This window comes from Monodon monoceros, unplaced genomic scaffold, assembly GCF_005190385.1.
Source record: "Monodon monoceros isolate NGI ecotype Baffin Bay Population unplaced genomic scaffold, NGI_Narwhal_1 Super_Scaffold_21, whole genome shotgun sequence".
Lineage (NCBI taxonomy): Eukaryota > Metazoa > Chordata > Mammalia > Artiodactyla > Monodontidae > Monodon > Monodon monoceros.
The window spans coordinates 4,640,272-4,664,838 of record NW_021703778.1 but is presented as its reverse complement, the minus strand read 5'-3'; the positions used below and the strand labels follow the sequence as shown (position 1 = coordinate 4,664,838).

At 41.1% G+C, this 24,567-nt stretch overlaps 1 protein-coding gene across 1 annotated transcript in view; it reads left to right on the top strand.

The window, feature by feature from the left end:
• Positions 1-24,567, top strand: part of TMEM236 (transmembrane protein 236) — a 47,044-nt gene that overhangs the window by 5,394 nt on the left and 17,083 nt on the right. Inside the window, exons 2-3 of the mRNA XM_029236223.1 lie at positions 6,192-6,264; positions 17,919-18,060. Of these exons, the coding sequence (XP_029092056.1) occupies positions 6,192-6,264; positions 17,919-18,060 (215 nt within the window). The remainder of the gene's footprint in view (positions 1-6,191; positions 6,265-17,918; positions 18,061-24,567) is intronic.

Below are 24,567 nucleotides of genomic sequence, written 5' to 3'. Positions count from 1 at the left end.
CTGGTCGCTTGTGTTCAAAAGGAGGCACGAAGAGCATTTTATTAACCTGCTGCGGCTCTGGCAGCCTTCACCATCTGCTGTCCTTGCCTTGGGCCTCTCTGTCCCCCTCATTCCCTCCCAGTCCTGTTGACAGAGTCATAATCTGCTTGAAAAATGGTGTCTGCGCGTCAGTTCCACCTTTAAAACTCTACGCTTCCCCTTGCTTGTAGAATTCAGTGTTGGCATCATTCTGAAGCTGGAAGGCACCCTAGCGTTCATCTAGGGCACTATTTCTCACAAGACAGTCTGCCTCTGATTTTAAAGGGAATTTACGACTTTTTGTGTCTCTGATTATGAGAAGAGCCTTCCTTATTTCCTTGTATTGAGATAAACTCTGCCACCATGTAGCTTCCTTCCAATCTTCCTTGTACATGTCACATCCTCTGCCCCCCTTTATATGCCAGTGAATTTGGCCATGGCTGGGAGCTCTACCCATCGCTCCCTGATTCCCGCTTTTTATTGCTTTCCTTTTTTTTTTTTATAAGATGCATCAAGTATTTTATTTATTTTTTTTTGAATTTTTTTAAATTGGGGTATAGTTGTTTTACAATGTTGTGTTAGTTTCTACTGTACAGCAAAGTGGAGTTCCCTGTGCTATACAGCAGGTTCTTATTAGTTATCTATTTTATACATATTCGTGTATATATGTCAATCCAATTCTCCCAGTTCATCACCCCCCCACCCCCTACCCCTCACCCCCCAAGATGTGTCAAACATTTTAATTCAGAAGTTGCATACTTCAACTTGCATAGAAAAATTTGGCCTCATCAATCAATTTTCAGTGATTCAACACTTGCCAATTTCAGAGTACTGTCCTTGTTATGAAATTACACTAGCATGGCTACAAGCAATTAATTAGCCCCATATAATGGTCACTGTCAGTAGCATGAGCACATTTCTTTCTCTTTTTAAAAAAATTTTATGGGGCTCTAGTTGATGTACAGTGTTGTGTTAGTTTCAAGTGTACAGCAAAGTGAATCAGCTATACGTATACATATACCCCTTTTTATTACTTTTCGAGCGCTCTCATTGGCTCTCATAAACTGTCCCTTGTACAGTGACGACTCCCCACGTTGTGTTTCTAGGGGTGACCTTTTCTCTGAGCTCACTGACATCTTCTCTTCTCCAGTGTCCAGGCTCCATCAGTATTTCTTGTCTTATGATTTCTGGACCTTTTACTCTTTGGGATGCCTCCTTGGGACGCTGGTTGGCTTGTTAATGTCTGAGTGTGGTCTCATTGATACCACACACCTTCAATTTATTAACACGAAACGTGGCAAAACAAGGTCTGCCTGTATATTGGTTTTAGCCAACAGTTCTAAGTTTTAAGGCTTGACAATAAACCTCTGTGTCTGGACACTGTCCTCTGGGCTCATCAAGGTGGTGGCTCCACCCTCGTGGCCTTGGGCAGCAGCCCTGCTCTCTGGATCTGAGGAGGGAACCCCTGGGCCTGTGGTGGCAACGGCAGCTTCCCTGACCTCTGAAGCATCATCAGAGTCACTCTTCCCTTTTCTTGAAGGACAGTACATATTTGCATCCATATAGCTCTGTTTTAGCCTGTTTCCTGCCGATCGTACCCAGAAGTCTCACAGCCTTTCTTCATTTTGTCCCATCTCTGTCCCCCTTCAGTGCAAGCTGTCAGGGTTTCTGCTGAGATGGTTGATTGGATTCACAAGCCACACCCTTACTGTTGTCTCCAGAACATGCTGCCTCATTTTTTGTATCTTTTGCAATATGGATAGGGTGAGAACTTTCTGAATCTTCAAGACTGGGCTTTTTTTTTGTTTAACAATTCCTTCTTCAATTTATCTCTCTCCTCTTGCATTTTACTCTAGTCAACAAGGAGAAACCAGGCAGTGCCTTCAACACTTTGCTTAGAAATCCCCTTAGCTAAGTGTCTGAGCTCATTGCTTACAAGTTCTCCTTTATACTCAACAGAACACATTTCAACCAAGTTCTCTGTCACTGTATAAAAAGGATCACCGCTCTTCCAGTTTCCAGTAACACAGTCTTCATTTCTGTCAGAGATCTCACCAAAAGGACTTTTAATATTCATATTTTTAGCAACATTCTGTTCATAATAATATAGGTATTCTCTAGAACAGTAGAGGCTTTCTGCACAGCTCTCCTCTTTCTGAGCTCTCCCCAGAATCTCCTTTAACTTCCATATTTCCACTAACATTCTCTTCTGGATAATCTAGCCTTTTTCTATCCTGCATCTTCAGACTCTTCCAGACTATCCATTACCGAATTCCAAAGCCACTTCCACATTTTGGGTATTTGTTACAGCAGTATCTCACTTCCCTATAGCAAAATCTGTGTTAGTTTCCTAAGACTGTCATAACGAAGTACTTCTAACTGGGTGGTTTAAACAACAGAAATTTATTGTGTCACAGTTCTGGAAGCTAGAAGTTCGAGATTAAAGTGTTGGAAGGCTTGGTTCCTTCTGAGGGCTATGAGGGAGAATCCAGTCCAAGCCTCTCTTCTAGCTTCTTTTTTTTTTTTTTTTTTAACATTTTAAAAAAAATTTATTTTTGGCTGTGTTGGGTCTTCGCTGCTGTGTGCGGGCTTTCTCTAGTTGCAGTGAGAGGGGACTACTCTTCATTGCAGTGCGCGGGTTTCTCACTGTGGTGGCTTCTCTTGTTGCAGAGCATGGGCTCTAGGCACGTGGGCTTCAGTAGTTGCAGCATGCAGGCTCAGTAGTTGTGGCGCACAGGCTTAGTTGCTCCACAGCATGTGGGATCTTCCTGGACCAGCGATTGAATACATATCTCCTGCATTGGCAGGCGGATTCTTATCCACTGTGCCACCAGGGAAGTCTCTCTTCTAGCTTCTGATGGTCTGCTGGCAATCTTCGGCATTCCTTGGCTTATAGATGCATCACCCTGATTTCTGTCTTCATCTTCATATGGTGTCTTCCTGTGTTTCTTCATGTAATCTTCCTTCTGTACATATCTGTCTCCAAATTTCCTTTTATATAAGGCCACTGGTCTTATTGGATGGGGGCCTGCCCTAATGACCTCATTTTAACTTATTACCTCTGTAAAGACCCTATTTCCAAATGAGGTTACATTCTGAGGTCCTGGGGGTTGGAACTTCAGCATGTCTTTTAGGGAGGACACAGTTTAACCCATACCACTCATTAATAAATTAGAAGCATATGTTAGCAGTAAGTCAAGATTTTCAAATACAGGTTATCATTATTTCTGCTTAAATAAAACACAGATTTGCATTAGTATTCACTTATTAACTAGTCTGTTCATTCATTTAGCATTTATTGAATTCCTACTCTGTGCCAGATATTCTCCAGGGTTATGGGGTTCTTGAACTTGGATGAGAAACAAGTTACATCTCTATTTTCGATAACCTCTGATTGAAAGATGGCATTTCTTTCCATTATGAATGTTGGTAACAAACCACAGTAGTATTAGCAGGACCTGTAATTTTATTACATAGATTTTTTTTTCATATCACATTACAATTGTCGCAGATACTTCAGATTACGGTTTATGATCTTCACTACCTTGAAATTATGAGAGACTACAGTTTCCACTAGATCTTGAATGCTCCAAAGAAAATAAGAAGACACTGTATTCTTAGATAAGTGTATATATTACTAAATCAAAATTTTAAAAGAATGTAGATAACTGTATTACTTTTTTTTTTTTTTTTTTTTTTTTTTGCGGTACGCGGGCCTCTCACTGTTGCGGCCTCTCCCGTTGCGGAGCACAGGCTCCGGACGCGCAGGCTCAGCGGCCATGGCTCACGGGCCCAGCCGCTCCGCGGCATGTGGGATCTTCCCGGACCGGGGCACGAACCCGTGTTCCCTGCATCGGCAGGCGGACTCTCAACCTCTGCGCCACCAGCGAAGCCCAGATAACTGTATTTCAATATAATTGCTTTGTTTTGTAGTCTATGTATTTTGTGCATTTAAAAATTCTATTCTGAGAAGGGTCCATAGGATTTAGCAGATTCCCAGGAAGTTTATTGTACAAAAAAGATTTAGAAACATTGTTGTAAATGCTGGAGCTAAAGTAATGAACAATTCAGATAAGGTACATAGTCCCATGGAACTTACCTTGGGGATAGGCACACAGGAGCCAGACATGGAAGATCTATGATCTAGATTTAGGTCTACGATCTAGAGACACCCTGGCAAAAAGGAAGAGCCAGTGTAAGCCTCGAAGGTGGGGCAAGCTTGGTGTGACCACAGAATAACCAGGGTGCTAGTATGGCAGGATTAAGTGGATGGTGGGGAAGAGGCCGGTCATTCTAAGTGAAGAGAGGAGGAGAAATAAGAGAAACCACATCACGTAGAACACTTAGGCAACAGTGATAGGTTTCAATTTTATTCTAATTACATTAGTCATACATTGAAAATATTTTTAAAATCTCTAAAATATACAAATGAGTGTATTTTGTGGTAAAATACACCTAGCATAAAATTTACCATCTTAACCATTTTCAAGTGCACAGCTCATTGGCATTAAGTACATGAACATTGGTGTGCTACCATCGCCACCATCCATCCACAGAACCCTCTTCATCTGGCAAAACTGAACCTCTGTAGCCATTAAACAGTAACTCCCCATTCCCCACTCCTCCCAGCTTTGGTGATTTTTGAGCAGGGCAGTAACAAGAGGTGTTTTACATTTGAAAAATCAGACGTTTGCTCTATGGAGAAAATATTGCTAGGCAAGAAGAGGGACACTAACAGGAAACTGGTTACGAAACACTGCAGATGAGATGTGATAGTGAGAGAACCACAGTGTTAGCAGAGGTTGATTCAAAATACATTTTGGCATTAAATCGTCAGACAGCATTTGATGATTGGAATGAGTATGGGTTCTTTTTTAGGCATGTTAAGTTTGAGTTGCCTATTAGATTAGACATCTGAGTGGAGGTGCCAAATAGATAGTTGGGTGTCCAAGTCCAGAGCTCGGGATAGAGGCCAGTGTATATATACTATAATCTATTTGTGAGTCATGGGCAAGTGGGTGGTGTTTAAAGCGATGGGATTGGCTGAGATCATCAGGGGAGATAATATAGATAAATAAGGGGTGCAGGAATAATCCCTGGGGCACTCTTATTTTTTAGAGGTCAAGCTGAGAAGAGGACTCTGTGAATGCCCCAGCTAGCCTCAGAGAGCTGAGTGCTGCAGGAATCTGGATCTGGGCTCAGAGAAGGAGGCAAAGCTACCAATTTAAAATTCCATCTTACCTCTGGTTTTAGCAGGTTGTACCGAGTCTGGCTATGAGAGATGGGCTATCCACTGCCCTATCTTATGTCTATACCTAGAACATCTAGGATGGGACTGGGGTAGAGTGAAATGGTGGGACCAAGAAGAATTCTTAGTCATTTGTAAGACTCCAACAATACTTTTTGAACTTAAACACATACTATCCTATATATGTAATTCATATAATACGTATTTAACTAAGGAAAGAGGGGGTAAATATTTTACTATAGAAAACCTCTGAGTATATTTTATCTTCCCATAAATTAGTGATGTTAAAAGTACATTTTAATTCTCTCTGTCATGATAGACTATTATATATTATATCTCAATAGCTATTTGTTTGCTTGATCATGCAAGGCTTAAAAAGTGGTCCAAAAACAAATTTAAAAACTATGTGATTTTTATGTCTATATGATTTTTTGGGGGGAGGTGGCTCACGTAAAACAATCCAGGTGTTTCCACCCCAAGTCGTCTTTAACTGTCCAACAGTGTATTGTTTCTAAATATATTGTTTGAAAAATCAATTTTACAACATGGGGTATAGTATCACTTGAGAAGTTCATGCTGTTCTTTTTTTCAGTTGGTCGCCAGACCCTGAACTCTTGGGCAGGATTCTGATGAATGAATTTTGAAAATATTGAATGTCATTTGTCTTGTACTGTGATGCTTTTAGCAGTCGATGGTTTGCTAATTATTTGGAAACCTCTCACCCCTTTGTTCTAGAATAGCATTCCGGCTTTTGTGTGTGTTCCCCTTTGCCATACTCAAACATTTGGGAAATGGAAATAGGGAAGTAGTAGCTTCTTAGAAAAACTATAGATGAATGGAACAGGAACTGCAAAATTGGCAAAATGTAACAGGAACTGTTGATCTTGTACATTATTGCTTTTGCTTATTTTTTCTCCTTTGCTAGGAGACCTGTTATGATGATGTGTGTAATCCTCACCACGCTTCCCAGCTTCAGCTTTTCTATAGCAGTGACCAAGGTATGGAATTTTGATTTCTTGTCCTGCAAGATTTTGAGTTTTTAAAATGTCCCCTGTTATTAAAATTTCATAGAGTGGTGTGCCCAAACAAATTTCTTGAAGTTTATTATCTCCGGTCTTATTCTAAGTTGCAATATATATATTTAAGGTACTAAGATCATTGTTACCTCTGTGATTGTGGAGGAAAGTATAGCAGCCAATTAGAAAAATTGCTTCTGTGTTTGTATGTGTGAGAAAGGAAAGTTATTTGAAAATAATAAAACAGCAAGGAATTTGAGAGTACATCCACATGTGTTTCTTCTAACCTGATGTTTTTCATGAGTGTCCTCGGTTCTAAATGCAATATCCAATCAATATCCAAGGGAACAATCACTCACATGCTAAAGCTTTGATAAGATTCCATTGACAAATAATTTGTACACGATGTTTATTTGAAAATAAATTTGAGTTTATGTTTCAATAAATGCAGCTACAAAGGGACTCTGATGAATGGATATCTGCAAGGCAGGAATACTATAGGCAGAACTTTCAGCCTGTGAGGACTCTATTACCCAGAGAGTTCAAAGCAAAATACCCTGCTAATCTTACTAATTTTCAAGGTGCTGTGAAAGATTTTATTTTATTTATTTATTTATTTATAAAATTTTCATTTACATGCTGAGCAGGTAGTCATTAAGTGCTTATTACATGCCAGGTACTGTGTTAGAAACTGAGGATAGAGCACTTAGAAAATTTGACAGTCTCTGGCCTTCAGTAATTTTTTATTGACAGTAGAGAGAAAAATAAACAGGCAGTTAGAATAGGTATGATCAGTTCTGTGAGAGAGGTGAGTACCAGGTAGTGGATGACATCATTAGAAATTACATGACTGTTGGGAGATGTCCTACATGTAGCATTAGGACAATACATGAACACACAGAATAACCTCAGAAGGCCATACAGATGGACTTTGCATCGAATTGCAACACAAAAATATTTTAATCTAGATTTATCATTTTCTCCTTCCTCCCCAAAGACCTTGTAAAGCACTTGGGAGGTTCCCAAGAGCTTTGAAAATTCAGTGTACAACACTTTCAAGGAACACCACTATCACAGATAATGCTCTATCTACAGTTTAATTGCTCTTTTGGGGATTCTTTCCCGTTATGTCTCACCCGCTGTTGGATATTTTTCTTTCCTTTTTTTCTTATTTTTCACTGAAATCTAACACACAAACAGAAAACCTCACACAACATAAATACACAATGTTAATGGAATACCACAAAGCAAACTCCCATAGAAACACTACTCAGGTCAGGGCTTCCCTGGTGGCGCAGTGGTTGAGAGTCCGCCTGCCGATGCAGGGGACACGGGTTCGTGCCCCGGTCTGGGAGGATCCCGCATGCCGCGGAGCGGCTGGGCCCGTGAGCCATGGCCGCTGAGCTTGCGTGTCCGGAGCCTGTGCTCCGCAACGGGAGAGGCCACAACAGTGAGAGGCCCGTGTATCGCAAAAAAAAAAAAAAAAAAAAAAAAAAAAGAAACACTACTCAGGTCAAAAAATAAAACTTTGTCAACGCCCTAAAAGCCACTTCCAATGACTACCTTTCCCTCCATCCCAAAGGTAACTTCTATCTTAACTCCTAATACCACAGGTACCACAGGTTAGTTTATCTGTTTTTGAAAGTTTTATGAAGGGAAATCAAATTATCTATTATCTATCTACCTACCTATCTAATTTGTCTCTGGCTCCTTTTATTCAAAAGTATGATTCCTTCATGTTTTTCTGGTTAGCTGTAGTTCATTCATTTCCGTTCCTGTATTTCATTTCATGTTATGAATTCATCATTTTATGAATATATCACACTTTATTCATCAGTTCTACTCTTTGTTTTTAAATGGGCAAAATATTTTAATAGGCATTTCACAAAGAAGATCTACAAATAGCAAACAAGCACATAAAAACATGCTGAACATTATTGGTCATCAGAAAAATGTAAGCTAGATCACAATGTGATACTACTACATACCCACAAGAGTGGTTAAATTTTTTTTCTTGTTTTTGTTTTTTTTTAATTAATTTTTATTGGAGTATAGTTTCTTTACAATGTTGTGTTAGTTTCTACTGTCCAGCAAAGTGCATCAGCTATACATATACATCATCAGTTCTGCTCTTAATGGCCGTTTCAGTTTCCAGTTTTTGCTGCTGTGAATATCCTGGAACATGTCTCTTGGTGCCCATGTGCAAGCATTTCAGTTGGTTAAATGTGTAGGAGTAGAACTGATGGGTCACAAGATGTTCAAGTACTCAGTTGTAACTGACAGTGTCAGTTCTTCAAAGAGAGTATACTAATTTAGACTTCCACCAGCAGAGAACGAGCGGTCTTCGTGTTCCGTATCCTCAACAGCACTTGCATTTTTTTTTTTTTTTTTTTTTTTTTGCGGTACGCGGGCCTCTCACCATTGCGGCCTCTCCCGTTGCGGAGCACAGGCTCCGGACGCGCAGGCTCAGCGGCCATGGCTCACGGGCCCAGCCGCTCTGCGGCATGTGAGATCTTCCTGGACCGGGGCACGAACCCGTGTGCCCTGCATTGGCAGGCGGACTCTCAACCACTGCGCCACCAGGGAAGACCAGCACTTGCACTTAAAGTCTTTTTATTTTAACCATTCTGGTGAGTATGTTCTTGAATTTCATTGTAGTTTTCAATTGCATTTCCCCAATAATTAATGAGATTGAGCATATTTTTCATCTTGTCCATTTTTCCTAATGTCTTGCTTATCTTTAAAAATTGATTTGGAAGAATTATTTGTATATTCAGATTTCAAGCCCTTTTTTGATTATATGTATTGCAAATACCTTTTCACTCTGTGACTTTGTACTCTTTTTTTTTTTTTTTCCGCGGTACGCGGGCCCCTCACCGCCGTGGCCTCTCCCGTCACGGAGCACAGGCTCCAGACGCGCAGGCCCAGTGGCCATGGCTCATGGGCCCAGCCACCCTGCGACACGTGGGATCCTCCCACACCGAGGTACAAACCCGCGTCCGCGGCATCGGCAGGCGGACTCCCAACCACTGCGCCACCAGGGAAGCCCATGTGACTTCGTACTCTTAATGGTATCTTTTGATGGAGAGAAGCTCTTAATTTTAAGAGTCCAGTGCATCAATTTCTTTTCTTTATGGATAGTTCTTTTGGTTACTTGTTTGAGACGATTTTGTCATATTGTGAATCTGAACCTTGAGGTCCTGAAGATACTCTCCTATATTATATTTTGGAGGCTATATTATTTTGCCATTCTCTTTTAGGTTCACAATCCACCTGGAACTAATTTTTGTATATGTTGTGCAGTAGGGAATCAAGCGTTTTTTCCCAAATAATATCTAATGAACTGAGTACCATTTATTAAAAAGTCTGTCCTTGCCACATTTATTTGCAGTGCTGTCTTTGTTATAAATCAGATGTGGGTATACCTGGTCTATTCTGAGCTTTCTTTTCTGTGCTGCCTACTTCTCTATTCCTGTGCCAACACCACACTGTCTTAATTCTTGTAGCTTTATAATAGCTCTTTATATCCAGAAAAGTAAACATTCCTATCTTCTTTTTCTTCTAGAATTGCTTGCACTTGGTATTCTCATATTCATTTAAAAAAAATTTTTTACATCTTTATTGGAGTATAATTGCTTTACAATGGTGTGTTAGTTTCTGCTTTATAACAAAGTGAATCAGTTACACAGATACATATGTTCCCATATCTCTTCCCTCTTGCGTCTCCCTCCCTCCCACCCTCCCTATCCCACCCCTCCAGGCGGTCACAAAGCACCGAGCTGATATCCCTGTGCTATGCGGCTGCTTCCCACTAGCTATCTACCTTACGTTTGTTAGTGTATATATGTCCATGCCTCTCTCTCGCTTTGTCACAGCTCACCCTTCCCCTCCCCATTTCCTCAAATCCGTTCTCCAGTAGGTCTGTGTCTTTATTCCTGACTTACCCCTAGGTTCTTCGTGACATGTTTTTTTCTTAAATTCCATACATATGTGTTAGCATACGGTATTTGTCTTTCTTTCTGACTTACTTCACTCTGTATGACAGACTCTAGGTCTATCCACCTGATTACAAATAGCTCAGTTTCGTTTCTTTTTATGGCTGAGTAATATTCCATTGTATATATGTGCCACATCTTCTTTATCCATTCATCCGATGATGGCACTTAGGTTGTTTCCATCTCCGGGCTGTTGTAAATAGAGCTGCAGTGAACATTTTGGTACATGACTCTTCTTGAATTTTGGTTTTCTCACGGTATATGCCCAGTAGTGGGATTGCTGGGTCATATGGTAGTTCTATTTGTAGTTTTCTAAGGAACCTCCATACTGTTCTCCATAGTGGCTGAACCAATTCACATTCCCACCAGCAGTGCAAGAGGGTTCCCTTTACTCCACCCCCTCTCCAGCATTTATTGTTTCTAGATTTTTTGATGATGGCCATTCTGACTGATGTGAGATGATATCTCATTGTAGTTTTGATTTGCATTTCTCTAATGATTAATGATGTTGAGCATTCTTTCACGTGTTTGTTGGCAGTCTGTATATCTTCTTTGGAGAAATGTCTATTTAGGTCTTCTGCCCATTTTTGGATTGGGTTGTTTGTTTTTTTGTTATTGAGCTGCATGAGCTGCTTATAAATTTTGGAGATTAATCCTTTGTCAGTTGCTTCATTTGCAAATATTTTCTCCCATTCTGAGGGTTGTCTTTTGGCCTTCTTTATGGTTTCCTTTGCTGTGAAAAAGCTTTGAAGTTTCATTCAGTCCCATTTGTTTATTTTTGTTTTTATTTCCATTTCTCTAGGAGGTGGGTCAAAAAGGATCTTGCTGTGATTTATCTCATAGAGTGTTCTGCCTATGTTTTCCTCTAAGAGTTTGATAGTTTCTGGCTTTACATTTAGGTCTTTAATCCATTTTGAGCTTATTTTTGTGTATGGTGTTAGGCAGTGATCTAATCTCATACTTTTACATGTACCTGTCCAGTTTTCCCAGCACCACTTATTGAAGAGGCTGTCCTTTCTCCACTGTACATTCCTGCCTCCTTTATCAAAGATAAGGTGACCATATGTGCGTGGGTTTATCTCTGGGCTTTCTATCCTGTTCCATTGATCTATCTTTCTGTTTTTGTGCCAGTACCATACTGTCTTTATTACTGTAGCTTTGTAGTGTAGTCTGAAGTCAGGGAGCCTGATTCCTCCAGCTCCGTTTTTCGTTCTCAAGATTGCTTTGGATATTCGGGGTCTTTTGTGTTTCCATACAAATTGTGAAATTTTTTGTTCTACTTCTGTGAAAAATGCCAGTGGTAGTTTGATAGGGATTGCATTCAATCTATAGATTGCTTTGGGTAGTAGAGTCATTTTCACAATGTTGATTCTTCCCATCCAAGAACATGGTACATCTCTCCATCTATTTGTATCATCTTTAATTTCTTTCATCAGTGTCTTATAATTTTCTGCATACAGGTCTTTTGTCTCCTTAGCTGGGTTTATTCCTAGATATTTTATTCTTTTTGTTGCAATGGTAAATGGGAGTGTTTTCTTGATTTCACTTTCAGATTTTTCATCATTAGTGTATAGGAATGCAAGAGATTTCTGTGCATTAATTTTGTATCCTGCTACTTTACCAAATTCATTCATTATCCCTAGTAGTTTTCTGGTAGCATCTTTAGGATTCTGTATGTATAGTATCATGTCATCTGCAAACAGTGACAGCTTTACTTCTTCTTTTCCGATTTGGATTCCTTTTATTTCCTTTTGTTCTCTGATTGCTGTGGCTAAAACTTCCATAGCTATGTTGAATAAGAGTGGTGAGAGCGGGCAACTTTGTCTTGTTCCTGATCCTAGTGGAAATGCTTTCAGTTTTTCACCATTGAGGTTGATGTTGGCTGTGGGCTTGTCATATATGGCCTTTATTATGTTGAGGAAAGTTCCCTCTATGCCTACTTTCTGAAGGGTTTTTATCATAAATCGGTGTTGAATTTTGTCAAAAGCTTTCTCTGCATCTATTGAGATGATCGTATGGTTTTTCTCCTTCACTTTGTTAATATGGTTTATCACATTGATAGATTTGCGTATATTGAAGAATCCTTGCATTCCTGGAATAAACCCCACTTGATCATGGTGTATGATCCTTTTAATGTACTGTAGGATTCTGTTTGCTAGTATTTTGTTGAGGATTTTTGCATCTATGTTCATCAGTGATATTGACCTGTAGTTTTCTTTCTTTGTGACATCCTTGTCTGGTTTTGGTATCAAGGTGATGGTGGCCTCGTAGAAGGCATTTGGGAGCGTTCCTCCCTCTGCTATATTTTGGAAGAGTTTGAGAAGGATAGGTGTTAGCTCTTCTCTAAATGATTGATAGAATTTGCCTGTGAAGCCATCTGGTCCTGGGCTTTTGTTTGTTGGAAGATTTTTAATCACAGTTTCAATTTCAGTGCTTGTGATTGGTCTGTTCATATTTTCTATTTCTTCCTGATTCAGTCTTGGCAGGTTGTGCATTTCTAAGAATTTGTCCATTTCTTCCAGGTTGTCCATTTTATTGGCATACAGTTGCTTGTAGTAATCTCTCATGATCTTTTGTATTTCTGCAGTGTCAGTTGTTACTTCTCCTTTTTCATTTCTAATTCTATTGATTTGAGTCTTCTCCCTTTTTTTCTTGATGAGTCTGGCTAATGGTTTATCTATTTGGTTTATCTTCTCAAAGAACCAGCTTTTAGTTTTATTGATCTTTGCTATTGTTTCCTTCATTTCTTTTTCATTTATTTCTGATCTGATTTTTATGATTTCTTTCCTACTGCTAAATTTAGGGTTTTTTTGTTCTTCCTTCTCTAATTGCTTTAGGTGCAAGGTTAGGTTGTTTATTCGAGATGTTTCCTGCTTCTTAACGTGGGCTTGTATTGCTATAAACTTCCCTCTTAGAACTGCTTTTGCTGCATCCCATAGGTTTTGGGTCGTTGTGTCTCCATTGTCATTTGTTTCTTGGTATGTTTTTATTTCCTCTTTGATTTCTTCAGTGATCACTTCGTTATTAAGTAGTGTATTGTTTAGCCTCCATGTGTTTGTATTTTTTACACATCTTTTCCTGTAATTGATATCTAGTCTCATAGCGTTGTGGTCAGAAAAGATACTTGATACAATTTCAATTTTCTTAATTTTACCAAGGCTTGATTTGTGACCCAAGATATGATCTATCGTGGAGAATGTTCCATGAGCACTTGAGAAGAAAGTGTATTTTGTTGTTTTTGGATGGAATGTCCTATAAATATCAATTAAGTCCATCTTGTTTAATGTATCATTTAAAGCTTGTGTTTCCTTATTTATTTTTATTTTGGATGATCTGTCCATTGGTGAAAGTGGGGTGTTAAAGTCCCCTACTATGAATGTGTTACTGTCGATTTCCCCTTTTATGCCTGTTAGTATTTGCCTTATGTATTGAGGTGCTCCTATGTTGGGTGCATAAATATTTACAATTGTTACATCTTCTTGGATCGATCCCTTGATCATTATGTAGTGTCCTTCTTTGTCTCTTCTAGTAGTCTTTATTTTAAAGTCTGTTTTGTCTGATATGAGAATTGCTACTCCAGCTTTCTTTTGGTTTCCATTTGCATGGAATATCTTTTTCCATCCCCTTACTGTCAGTCTGTATGTGTCTCTAGGTCTGAAGTGGCTCTCTTGTAGACAGCATATATATGGGTCTTGTTTTTGTATCCATTTTGCCAATCTGTGTCTTTTGGTGGGAGCATTTAGTCCATTTACATGTAAGGTAATTATCGATATGTATGTTCCTATTCCCATTTTCTTAATTGTTTTGGGTTTGTTATGATAGGTCTTTTCCTTCTCTTGTGTTTCTTGCCTAGAGAAGTTCCTTTAACATTTGTTGTAAAGCTGGTTTGGTGGTGCTGAACTCTCTCAGGTTTTGCTTGTCTGTAAAGGTTTTAATTTCTCCATCAAATCTGAATGAGATCCTTGCTCGGTAGAGTAATCTTGGTTGCAGGTTTTTCTCCTTCATCACTTTCAGTATGTCCTGCCACTCCCTTCTGGCTTGCAGAGTTTCTGCTGAGAGATCCGCAGTTAACCTTATGGGGATTCCCTTGTGTGTTATTTGTTGTTTTTCCCTTGCTGCTTTTAATATGCTTTCTTTGTATTTAATTTTTGACAGTTTGATTAATATGTGTCTTGGCGTATTTCTCCTAAGATTTATCCTTTATGGGACTCTCTGTGCTTCCTGGACTTGATTAACTATTTCCTTTCCCATATTAGGGAAGTTTTCAACTATAATCTCTTCAAATATTTTCTCAGTCCCTTTCTTTTTCTCTTCTTCTTCTGGAACCCCGATAATTCGAATGTTGGTGCATTTAATGTTGTCCCAGAGGTCTCTGATACTGTCTTCAGTTCTTTTCATTCTTTTTTCTTTATTCTGCTCTGCAGTAGTTATTTCCACTATTTTATCTTCCAGGTCACTTATCCGTTCTTCTGCCTCAGTTATTCTGCTATTGATCCCATCTAGAGTATTTTTAATTTCATTTATTGTGTTGTTCATCATTGCTTGTTTCATCTTTAGTTGTTCTAGGTTCTTGTTAAATGTTTCTTGCATTTTGTCTAGTCTATTTCCAAGATTTTGGATCATCTTTACAATCATTATTCTGAATTCTTTTTCAGGTAGACTGCCTATTTCCTCTTCATTTGTTAGGTCTGGTGGGTTTTTATCTTGCTCCTTCATCTGCGGTGTGTTTTTCTGTCTTCTCATTTTGCTTATCTTACTGTGTTTGGGGTCTCCTTTTTGCAGGCTGCAGGTTCATGGTTCCCGTTGTTTTTGGTGTCTGTCCCCAGTGGCTAAGGTTGGTTCAGTGGGGTGTGTAGGCTTCCTGGTGGAGGGGACTAGTGCCTGTGTTCTGGTGGATGAGGCTGGATCTTGTCTTTCTGGTGGGCAGGTCCACGTCTGGTGGTGTGTTTTGGGGTGTCTGTGGACTTGTTGTGATTTTAGGCAGCCTCTCTGCTAATGGATGGGGTTGTGTTCCTGTCTTGCTAGTTGTTTGGCATAGGGTGTCCAGCACTGTAGCTTGCTGGTCGTTGAGTGAAGCTGGGTGCTGGTGTTGAGATGGAGATCTTTGGGAGATTTTCGCTGTTTGATATTATGTGGAGCTGGGAGGTGTCTTGTGGACCAGTGTCCTGAAGTTGGCATTCCCACCTCAGAGGCACAGCACTGACTCCTGGCTGCAGCACCAAGAGCCTTTCATCCACATGGCTCAGAATAAAAGGGAGAAAAAGTAGAAAGAAAGAAAGAAAGAAAGAAGAAAGAAAGAAAGAAAGAAAGAAAGAGGAAGAAAGAAAGGAAGAAAGGAGGGAAGGAGGGAGGGAGGGAGGCAGGAAGGAGGGAAGGAAGGAAAGAAAGAAAGAAGATAAAATAAAATAAAGTAAGATAAAATAAAGTTATTAAAATAAAAAATAAGAAAAAAAAATTTTTTAAGAAAAAAAAAAACGGACAGTTAGAACCCTAGGACAAATTGTGGAAGCAAAGCTATACAGACAAAATCTCACACAGAAGCATACACATACACACTCACAAAAAGAGGAAAAGGGGAAAAAATCATAAATCTTGCTCTCAAAGTCCACCTCCTCAGTTTGGGATGACTCGTTGTCTATTCATGTATTCCACAGATGCAGGTACATCAAGTTGACTGTGGAGCTTTAATCCGCTGCTCCTGAGGCTGCTGGGAGAGATTTCCCTTTCTCTTCTTTGTTTGCACAGCTCCTGGGGTTCAGCTTTGGATCTGGCCCCACCTCTGCGTGTAGGTCACCAGAGGGCGTCTGTTCTTCGCTCAGAGAGGACGGGGTTAAAGGAGCCGCTGATTCGGGGGCTCTGGCTCACTCAGGCCAGGGGGGAGGGAGGGGCACGGAGTGTGGCGCAGGCCTGCGGCGGCAGAGGCCAGCGTGACGTTGCACCAGCCTGAGGTGCGCCGTGCGTTCTCCCGGGGAAGTTGTACCTGGATCCCGGGACCCTAGCAGTGGCGGGCTGCACAGGCTCCCCGGAAGGGGGGTGTGGATAGTGACCTGTGCTCGCACACAGGCTTCTTGGTGGCAGCAGCAGCAGCATTAGCATCTCCTGCCCGTCTCTGGGGTCCGCGCTTTTAGCCGCGGCTCGCGCCGGTCTCTGGAGCTCCTTTAAGCAGCGCTCTGAATCCCCTCTCCTCGCGCACCAGGAAACAAAGAAAAAAAGGTCTCTTGCCTCTTCGGCAGCTCCAGACTTTTTCCCGGACTCCCTCCCAGCCAGCCGTGGCGCACTAACTCCCTGCAGGCTGTGTTCATGCCGCCAACCGCAGTCCTCTCCCGGCGCTCCGACCGAAGCCCGAGCCTCAGCTCCCAACCCCGCCCGCCCCGGCGGGTGAGCAGACAAGCCTCTCGGGCTGGTGAGTGCCGGTCGGCACTGATCCTCTGTGCGGGAATCTCCCCGCTTTGCCCTCTGCACCCCTGTGGCTGTGCTCTTCTCCGCGGCCCCGAAGCTTCCCCCCTCTGCCACCCACAGTCTCTGCCCACGAAGGGGCTCCTAGTGTGTGGAAACCTTTCCTCCTTCACGGCTCCCTCCCACTGGTGCGGGTCCTGTCCCTATTTTTTTTTCTCTGTGGGGACTTTCTAGCCTTTTGGGATGTCAGAGGTCTTCTGCCAGCGTTCAGTAGGTGTTCTGTAGGAGTTGTTCCATGTGTAGATGTATTTCTGGTGTATCTGTGGGGAGGAAGGTGATCTCCGTGTCTTACTTACGCCATCTTCCCCTCATCTCTCATGTTCATTTTAGAATCAGCTTGTCATTTTCCACAACTTCCGCCATCTTCCCCTCGTCTCTCATGTTCATGTTAGAATCAGCTTGTCATTTTCCACAGAAAAGTTGGAATTTTCATTGAGGTTGTATCAAATTGTATCATTTTTTAAAATTTTATTTTCCAACTCTTTGTTTTTGGTGTGTAGGAATAATTTATCCATTTTGGGGAGACTTTCCCCATTTATAATCATATAGTCTATGAATAATGACAGTGTGTTTTTCTTTCCAATACTTACACTGTTTATTTCTTTCTCTTGCCTTGTTACACTGGCTAGGACCTCTAGTACAGTGCTGAATAGAAATGGTCATGGTATAACCTTTGTCTTATTCTTGATCTCAGAGGGAAAACTCTTAACATATCACCATTAACATGATGTTTGTCATAGCCTTTTTTGTAGATACCTTAAACAGATGAAGGAAGTGCTCCAAAGCCGAGCTGGGTTTACCCAGCTCTCTCTTCTTGGAAGACCCAACACTCTAATGTTTGCCTCCCTAGCTCTTTGAGCTAGGACTCTCAGAGGCTCTGCTTAGCAGTTGGGTTGGGAGAGATTCCCCATTCCACTATTCCAGGAGCCTACTGTTAACTTTTTATGCACATTTACCAAGCTCTGTCTTTAACTGAAAGCTCTTCCATTGATATGAACCCTTATTACATCTTTAGAAATGGTTCAAAACCTTGTGGGGTTGAGCACCTAAAAAGCTGAAAACCAAGCTTCTAGTCTTTTAGTAAATGTATGTATAATTAATTTAGCACTGCTTTCAAATCTTCAAAGAATTGTGAACAAAGAAAGTACAAAAATTTAATTCTTCTAAATGGTCTTCTGAAAACAGGTTCAAAAGAATATTAATGGTTCCACTTGTATCTTACCGGATACGTTACCTGACCTGCCAGTCTCTTTGGTTCTGACCTGCTTGATCATGGTTGATATTATTGAAAAACTCAGGACATATCCTCTTAGAGGGAGGCAAAAGAGTAAGTATTCTTTTAAATACACATATTTTTTAAAGTTTCACATATAGTTCACCTTTCTCCCACTCTTGTCTGTTGACATGTTTAATGATATTTTTTAAGAGCTAAGGTTACAGATAGAAGATTACAAATGAAGATATCCAAATGTAATTGTAACTATACAGTTATTCTTTTTTGATTTTGATAGTACTGACAAATGGATAAAGTTACTAAATATTTAATACTAAAGCTTTAATGTTTATTCTAACATGAAAATTACCTAAGTAAATTATTATAGATTTTTATTTTTAGGAACTCTCTCGAAACCTTAAGTTGAGATGAATAGAGAGTTTAGTCTGCATACCTTTGATACAGGAATTAATATGACTGCTACAGATACGTCCTAGAGATTTCTGTGTTTTTAATCGTGGATTGTCAAAAAGCTAAAGATCACACTCAAAACCAAGATATGCCACATTCTTCCAAAGGGAGCAGTTGAAACTAAATATTGGTTGGCCTTTAAAAAAACTATTTTGTTAATTGAATATTTTGTTTGGTCAGTCAAAAATTCCCTCAACTTTCATTTAATTTTATGTGATGGTATCTGTGTTTGATTTACAGTATTTGCACAGTATGGTTATTGTATGGCAAAGATTTTGCATTTGAAATGGGTAGGTTTTGTTAATCATTCCCTGACGGAGTGGATGGGAGAAATTGAGTGAGTCATAGGAGAACGCTTTGGGGTAATAGGGCGACTACTACAACCAGGAAGGAAAGCACTAGACTCATTTCTTATGAGCCATCACCCCTCCAGTCCCTCTTGCTCCTCAGATTGAAAAGCAAAACTGAGTTGGAGGCCACCAGGAAACCTGAGACTCTGAGCTTCATATTTTGCACTTTGCCCTTGGGTGGTAGATGATAGACTGTTAAGTTTAACATAACACAGGTGACAAGGTAGATAAGATGGCAGCCAATGAGTCTGTTGAAGAAAAGGTGCTCCCAAGGTACATCTGCCCTCCACAGACAAGTGTATTTGTCTTAAACTGAGGATATTTGGGAATCGCCAAACCCTTTACTACTTCTGTAGACTGCTGAATGACAAGCCCATTTTGAAATTGGACTGTTTTTAATGAGTCTGTATTTTCCATGTTAATGTGAAGTTGCTACGTTTTTAGTGAAAATTCTCTTTTAAAAAATGCACATGTATATTTTTGGGAATCATTTATTGGCGTTTTATATTTTAAGTGATGAGTTGGATTTTTAAAGGGGCATTTTCTTTGTATTCGGAAGTAGTGATGAAAAGAGAATCAAACTAAGAGAACCTCAAGGAAGAAGTCAGTCTTGGGGAGAAGACTCTAGAACATCTTGTTCAATTGCTGCTTGTTAGTTGAAGTGCCTCCTTCTTGAGCTTTTTCTTCTCTGCTCAAACTTAGGAAGGTTAATGTCTGGTTAAATAGCGCCACCGTTTAATAAAATCACACTTTAAAATACTAGCATTCATTCAAAATACCTTTGTAAATATTAATTATATGTGTATTTAATTTTTGTGCAAACTTTGAACTCAATTAGTCTCCTATACTCATTTTAACAGGCATACTAATAAAATCAATTGTGTGAATTTTTAACCAATGGGGTATTCTCATTTATCCTCTGGAACGTAAATTAATACATAAACTCATAAACATAATACATAAATCTGAATATAAGCAAGTATGCTATAAATATGGTTTCACTGCATGTGCTACATCAGAATCAAAGCAGCAGGGTAAGGGTGTGTGACAGCAAAGTTTAGAATAATTTGTGTCCCTTTAGAAAATGTTGAGAAAGAAGTACATTCTCTTCTTTGCTATCCAGATAGTTTGACATGCATCCATACTAGTCAACTTATAGCAGTTTTCACTTTATACCAGATGAAACTAAGGTACTCTGCAATGCTTGGATTTATGGACACACTTGCACTACCCTACCTTGAAGTACAGTTGATTTACAATGCTGTGTTAATTTCTGCTGTACAGCAAAGGGGTTCAGTTGTACATATATAAACATTCTTTTTTTATATATTCTTTTCCATTATGGCTTATTACAGCATATTGAATATAGTCCCCTGTGCTCTACAGTAGGGCCTTGTTGTTTGTCCATTCTCTGTATAATAGTTTGCATCTGCTCATCCCACGCTCCCAGTCCATCCTCCCCCACACCCCCTCCTAACTATACTGTCTTAATTCCAAGCTACCAAAGTTTGATCTTTGTATAGTTTTTCTTTTTCTAAATTTAAAAATAAAAGTTCTATATTTGACATATGCTTAAAACAATCTTTCGTGGCCCAAAGAATCCTTTCTGCTAACTTCATACTACCAGTTGAAATACCTAAGTATCAAGTGATTACCAAGCCGTAACATTTAAGTGGATCGTTTCCCATAGACTGGGGCTCACTTGGGAATATTTTTTGGAACACAGATCTCTGAGGCATGGCAATCTCACAGATGCACATAGCACCTAATAGTGTCAAATCCCGGTCATGAGAATAAATAATAAGAATACAATATATAGCCTGCATGTCCCCCACTCTTACTAGTATGTGGGTACAAATGAGCACACTTTTACATTTCCATCTGAATTTTGCTAGCTCAGTCCCAACCTGTTAGTGACTGGACCTCCATTTCTCTTCCTCTCCCATATTGTTCTCTCTCCCATGTTTTAATTTTTTTGGCTGCGTTTTGGGTCTTCGTTGCTGCGCGTGCACTCTCTCTAGTTGCAGCAAGCGGGGGCTACTCTTAGTTGTGGTGTGCGAGCTTCTCATTGTGGTGGCCTCTCATTGTAGAACACGGGCTCCAGTAGTTGTGGCCCGTGGGCTCAGTAGTTGTGGCTTGCAGGCTCTAGAGCACAGGCTCAGTAGTTGTGGTGCACAGGCTTAGTTGCTCCGTGGCATGTGGGATCTTCCTGGACCAGGGCTCAAACCCGTGTCCCCTGCATTGGCAGGCGGATTCTTAACCACTGTGCCACCAGGGAAGCCCCTCTCTCCCACTTTTAAATGAGACCCTAGATGGGTCTCCCGTGGTCTCATTTGTTGGTCTAGACTGTTGGATATCCTCTTGCCCCTACTTTCCTCTCAGCTGTCTTTCTCATGTTCAAACAACTTTGTGTGCTATTTTCCCACCACCCCTGCTCGACTCTGCTCCAAACACCCTTAGTTACTGCTGTTTCTTGCCTCTGGGATATTGCTTGATGTTCTGCTGGTGTTTTGAATTGATTACCTTTCCCCTGCCACTGGAGTATTGACTTCCCTCCCCTGAGTTCTACGTTCCTAGAGAAGTCCCACACAGAGTCATGGAAGGGCTATTTTCACTTAGAAACACAACCCTTTTATCCCCAGAATGTATATGGAATCACAGACTGTCTGGGCTTTAATGATTTCAAGTAATGGCCATTCAATCCACTGGAAACCACTGTTTCCTCTCCTGCCACTAGATGTTCTGGCTGATTCTGGTAGAGCTAGACTCCTTCTTCTTTGGGAGTGGCTTTTTTTCTGAGGAGCCTCATAGTTTGTCCTTACATCAGCCTCACCTTTATTGTCTGAACCCCAAATCATGGTCACCGTTAGATTCTCCTCCCTGCCCCCACCAAGATTCCTTAACTCCCATATAAACCAGTGACTGCAGACAGACATATAAGGGAGTCTGTGGTTAGGAAGTGAGTTTTCAGTTCTCCCTGCAGGACTTATTAGAGTAGCATGAACCCAGCTTGGGCACCATATTACAAAGCGGTATAATAGCGTATCGTGGTTAAAGTACTGTAGGGCCCCAGGTGACGGCAAACTTCATTTTATCTAAGGTGCTGGAGGTCAGAAAAGACTAAGGGGAATACCTGGAATTTGTACGAGTTTGTAGGCAGACATGGTGAAGAAAGCTTTCTCCACAGAAGGAAGGTTGGGTCTCTAGAAACTCAGGTGTCCGTGTAATAAACGGGCATGTTTGGGAAGCAAAAATAACTTCGGCTGCATTTCTCACCCTGAATAGGCAAACCTAGCGCTGGAACGGAAGTTGCCTTCTCTTTTTTTTGTGGTACGCAGGCCTCTCACTGTTGTGGCCTCTTCCGTTGCGGAGCACAGGCTCCGGAGCGCAGGCTCAGCGACCATGGCTCATGGGCCCAGCTGCTCCGCGGCATGTGGGATCTTCCCGGACCGGGCCACGAACCTATGTGCCCTGCATCGGCAGGTGGACTCTCAACCACTGCGCCACCAGGGAATCCCCCGGAAGTTGCCTTCTTAAGACCAGCTACTGTTTGCTTTTCAAAGAGTCAATTTGGAAACCTCCAAAGCTGTAAAGATCTTCTGGAGGTGGGGAGAGCAGGAGGGGGAGGCTGAACTGGGGTCTCTGGATGCCCCAATTCCTACTTCAGCCAGAGGAACACAGCTTTTGTTTGTTTAGGAGTTAGTGTTTTATGTAAGATTTCATTGGAAAAAGTGCTTCTTCTAAAGGTCTGCAAATCAATGTAGGACCTCATTTAGAGTTGTTGGCTGTGCCTATATCCAGCCAATTCTCAGCATCTCCAGCCATTAGTCCCACGATGACACCGCACAGTCTAGAAAAAAATGTGACCCCCTCCAAGGTCTTGTGATCGTTGCTGCTCTGGGGTATGAGACGATGCAACACAATCCAATCCCGTCTAATACAGTGCAGTTCAGCTTTGCAGACAGAGCTGGATCATCCCGGTGGAGTACACACAGGTTTGAGGCCCAACACATACAAAAACCAGATAACATTTTTAACATTCCACTTTTGAATTTTTAAAATTTCCCATGTTTTCTGTTTCTCCAAAATAACACATATTTATTTAAGGATTATCAAATAGACATAAACAAAAAAGAAGAAAATGGAAATCAACCAGAGTTCTACACACTAGAGATCTATAACTGATAGCATCTTGATGGGTGTTCTTAAGAAAACCTACTTTATAACTTTTTTTTCCTCAACGATGTGTGGTGGGTATCATTCTTGTTAAAAAATGGTGGATATTGGGCTTCCCTGGTGGCGCAGTGGTTGAGAGTCCGTCTGCCGATGCAGGGGACACGGGTTCGTGCCCCGGTCTGGGAAGATCCCACATGCCGTGGAGCAGCTGGGCCCGTGAGCCATGGCCACTGGGCCTGTGCGTCCGGAGCCTGTGGTCTGCAATGGGAGAGACCATGGCAGTGAGAGGTCCGCGTACTGCAAAAAAAAAAAGAAAAAAAAAAGAAGTGGCGATTATTCTTGTTATTACATCTTCTACTGCATCATTTTTGTTGGCTGAAAAATATTTCCGTGTGTTAATGAGCCATGACTTATTAACTTATTGTTGGACAACTAGATTTCCCCCCAGTTTTGAGCTATTGTAAACACGACTGTTAATGACTTGTTCGAAAGTGAGAAGGGTTGAGAAGAAAAGGACAAGGATGTGGTTAAAATGAGTAAGGTGGTGTTTGTTTGAGTTGGGCAGGGGAGACAAGCCAGGTTAGAGGACACAAGTGTGGATGGTGCAGGGGGTCTATGTTTACAGGGACCCTGTGCTGTGTATGGGAGCCATCAGCCACTGTGCGAGGTAACTAGCCAAGCAGAGGCTGGGGGCAGAGTTAACTGCTGCTGGGCGGCAGCCGAATGATGTCAGGATGATGACCATAGACAGTGTCCCCAGAAGGCCCTGAGCATCCGCACATGCCCAGACTCCTTGGCAACAGCGCTTGCCAGAAGAAAGGGACAATTATGGACTGGCTGCTCATGAGGACAAACACAGAGGGGGTCGCAGGGGGTTGTACCAAGGGGGTGGCAAGATGGTTTGGCTATATTAGGGCTATCTGCATAGTCAGACGTGACTGGCTAGAAGTGAGATGGACAGACTGTTTGAGTGGAAACCATCATAGCTCTGCAGAGGAGGCGGTTTCCATCAACACATCAGTAACAGGTGTAGCGTAAGGTTTTCAGCTAAATCTGCTCTCAGTGGCCCTACTCCAGTTCCTTCCGTGTAGCCTCAGGGACTTGAACCAAGTGCTGCAGGGACTCTGGCAGCACAGGTGATTATTTCTTTAGGTGAAATGCCTCCGTGTGTGACTTCGGGCTCAAAGGATATGCAAGGTTTTAAGGCTGGCACCTGTAATTTTTTTAAAGTTCTCCAAGCAATTCTGATGCCCACCTTGATTGAGAGCCTTTAATTATACATTAGGAACTGAGACAAAAAACAAGTTAAAAGCCGAGAGGTGAAATCCAAATTCCTAAAGGAACTTCCTTTCCAGATTTCCTTGGAATGGAACTCATCACTCTGTAACCAAATAGAATGTAAGAGACGTCACAGAAGGTAAAAGAAAAAAAAGGGGGAGACACTACTTTTCTCTGAATAAAATGAATGGCGTTTTGAGTCCCCCCTTTGCTTCTTTTTCAGAAAAAGCTTATCATACAATCTGAGCCCAGTGTGTGAGCTGGGTTTCCATAATGTGTTTTGCAATGTGGTTAGAGAGTATGTGTGAGGAACACTGTGTTTGCGGCCATGCCAAGAAGGGGGAGG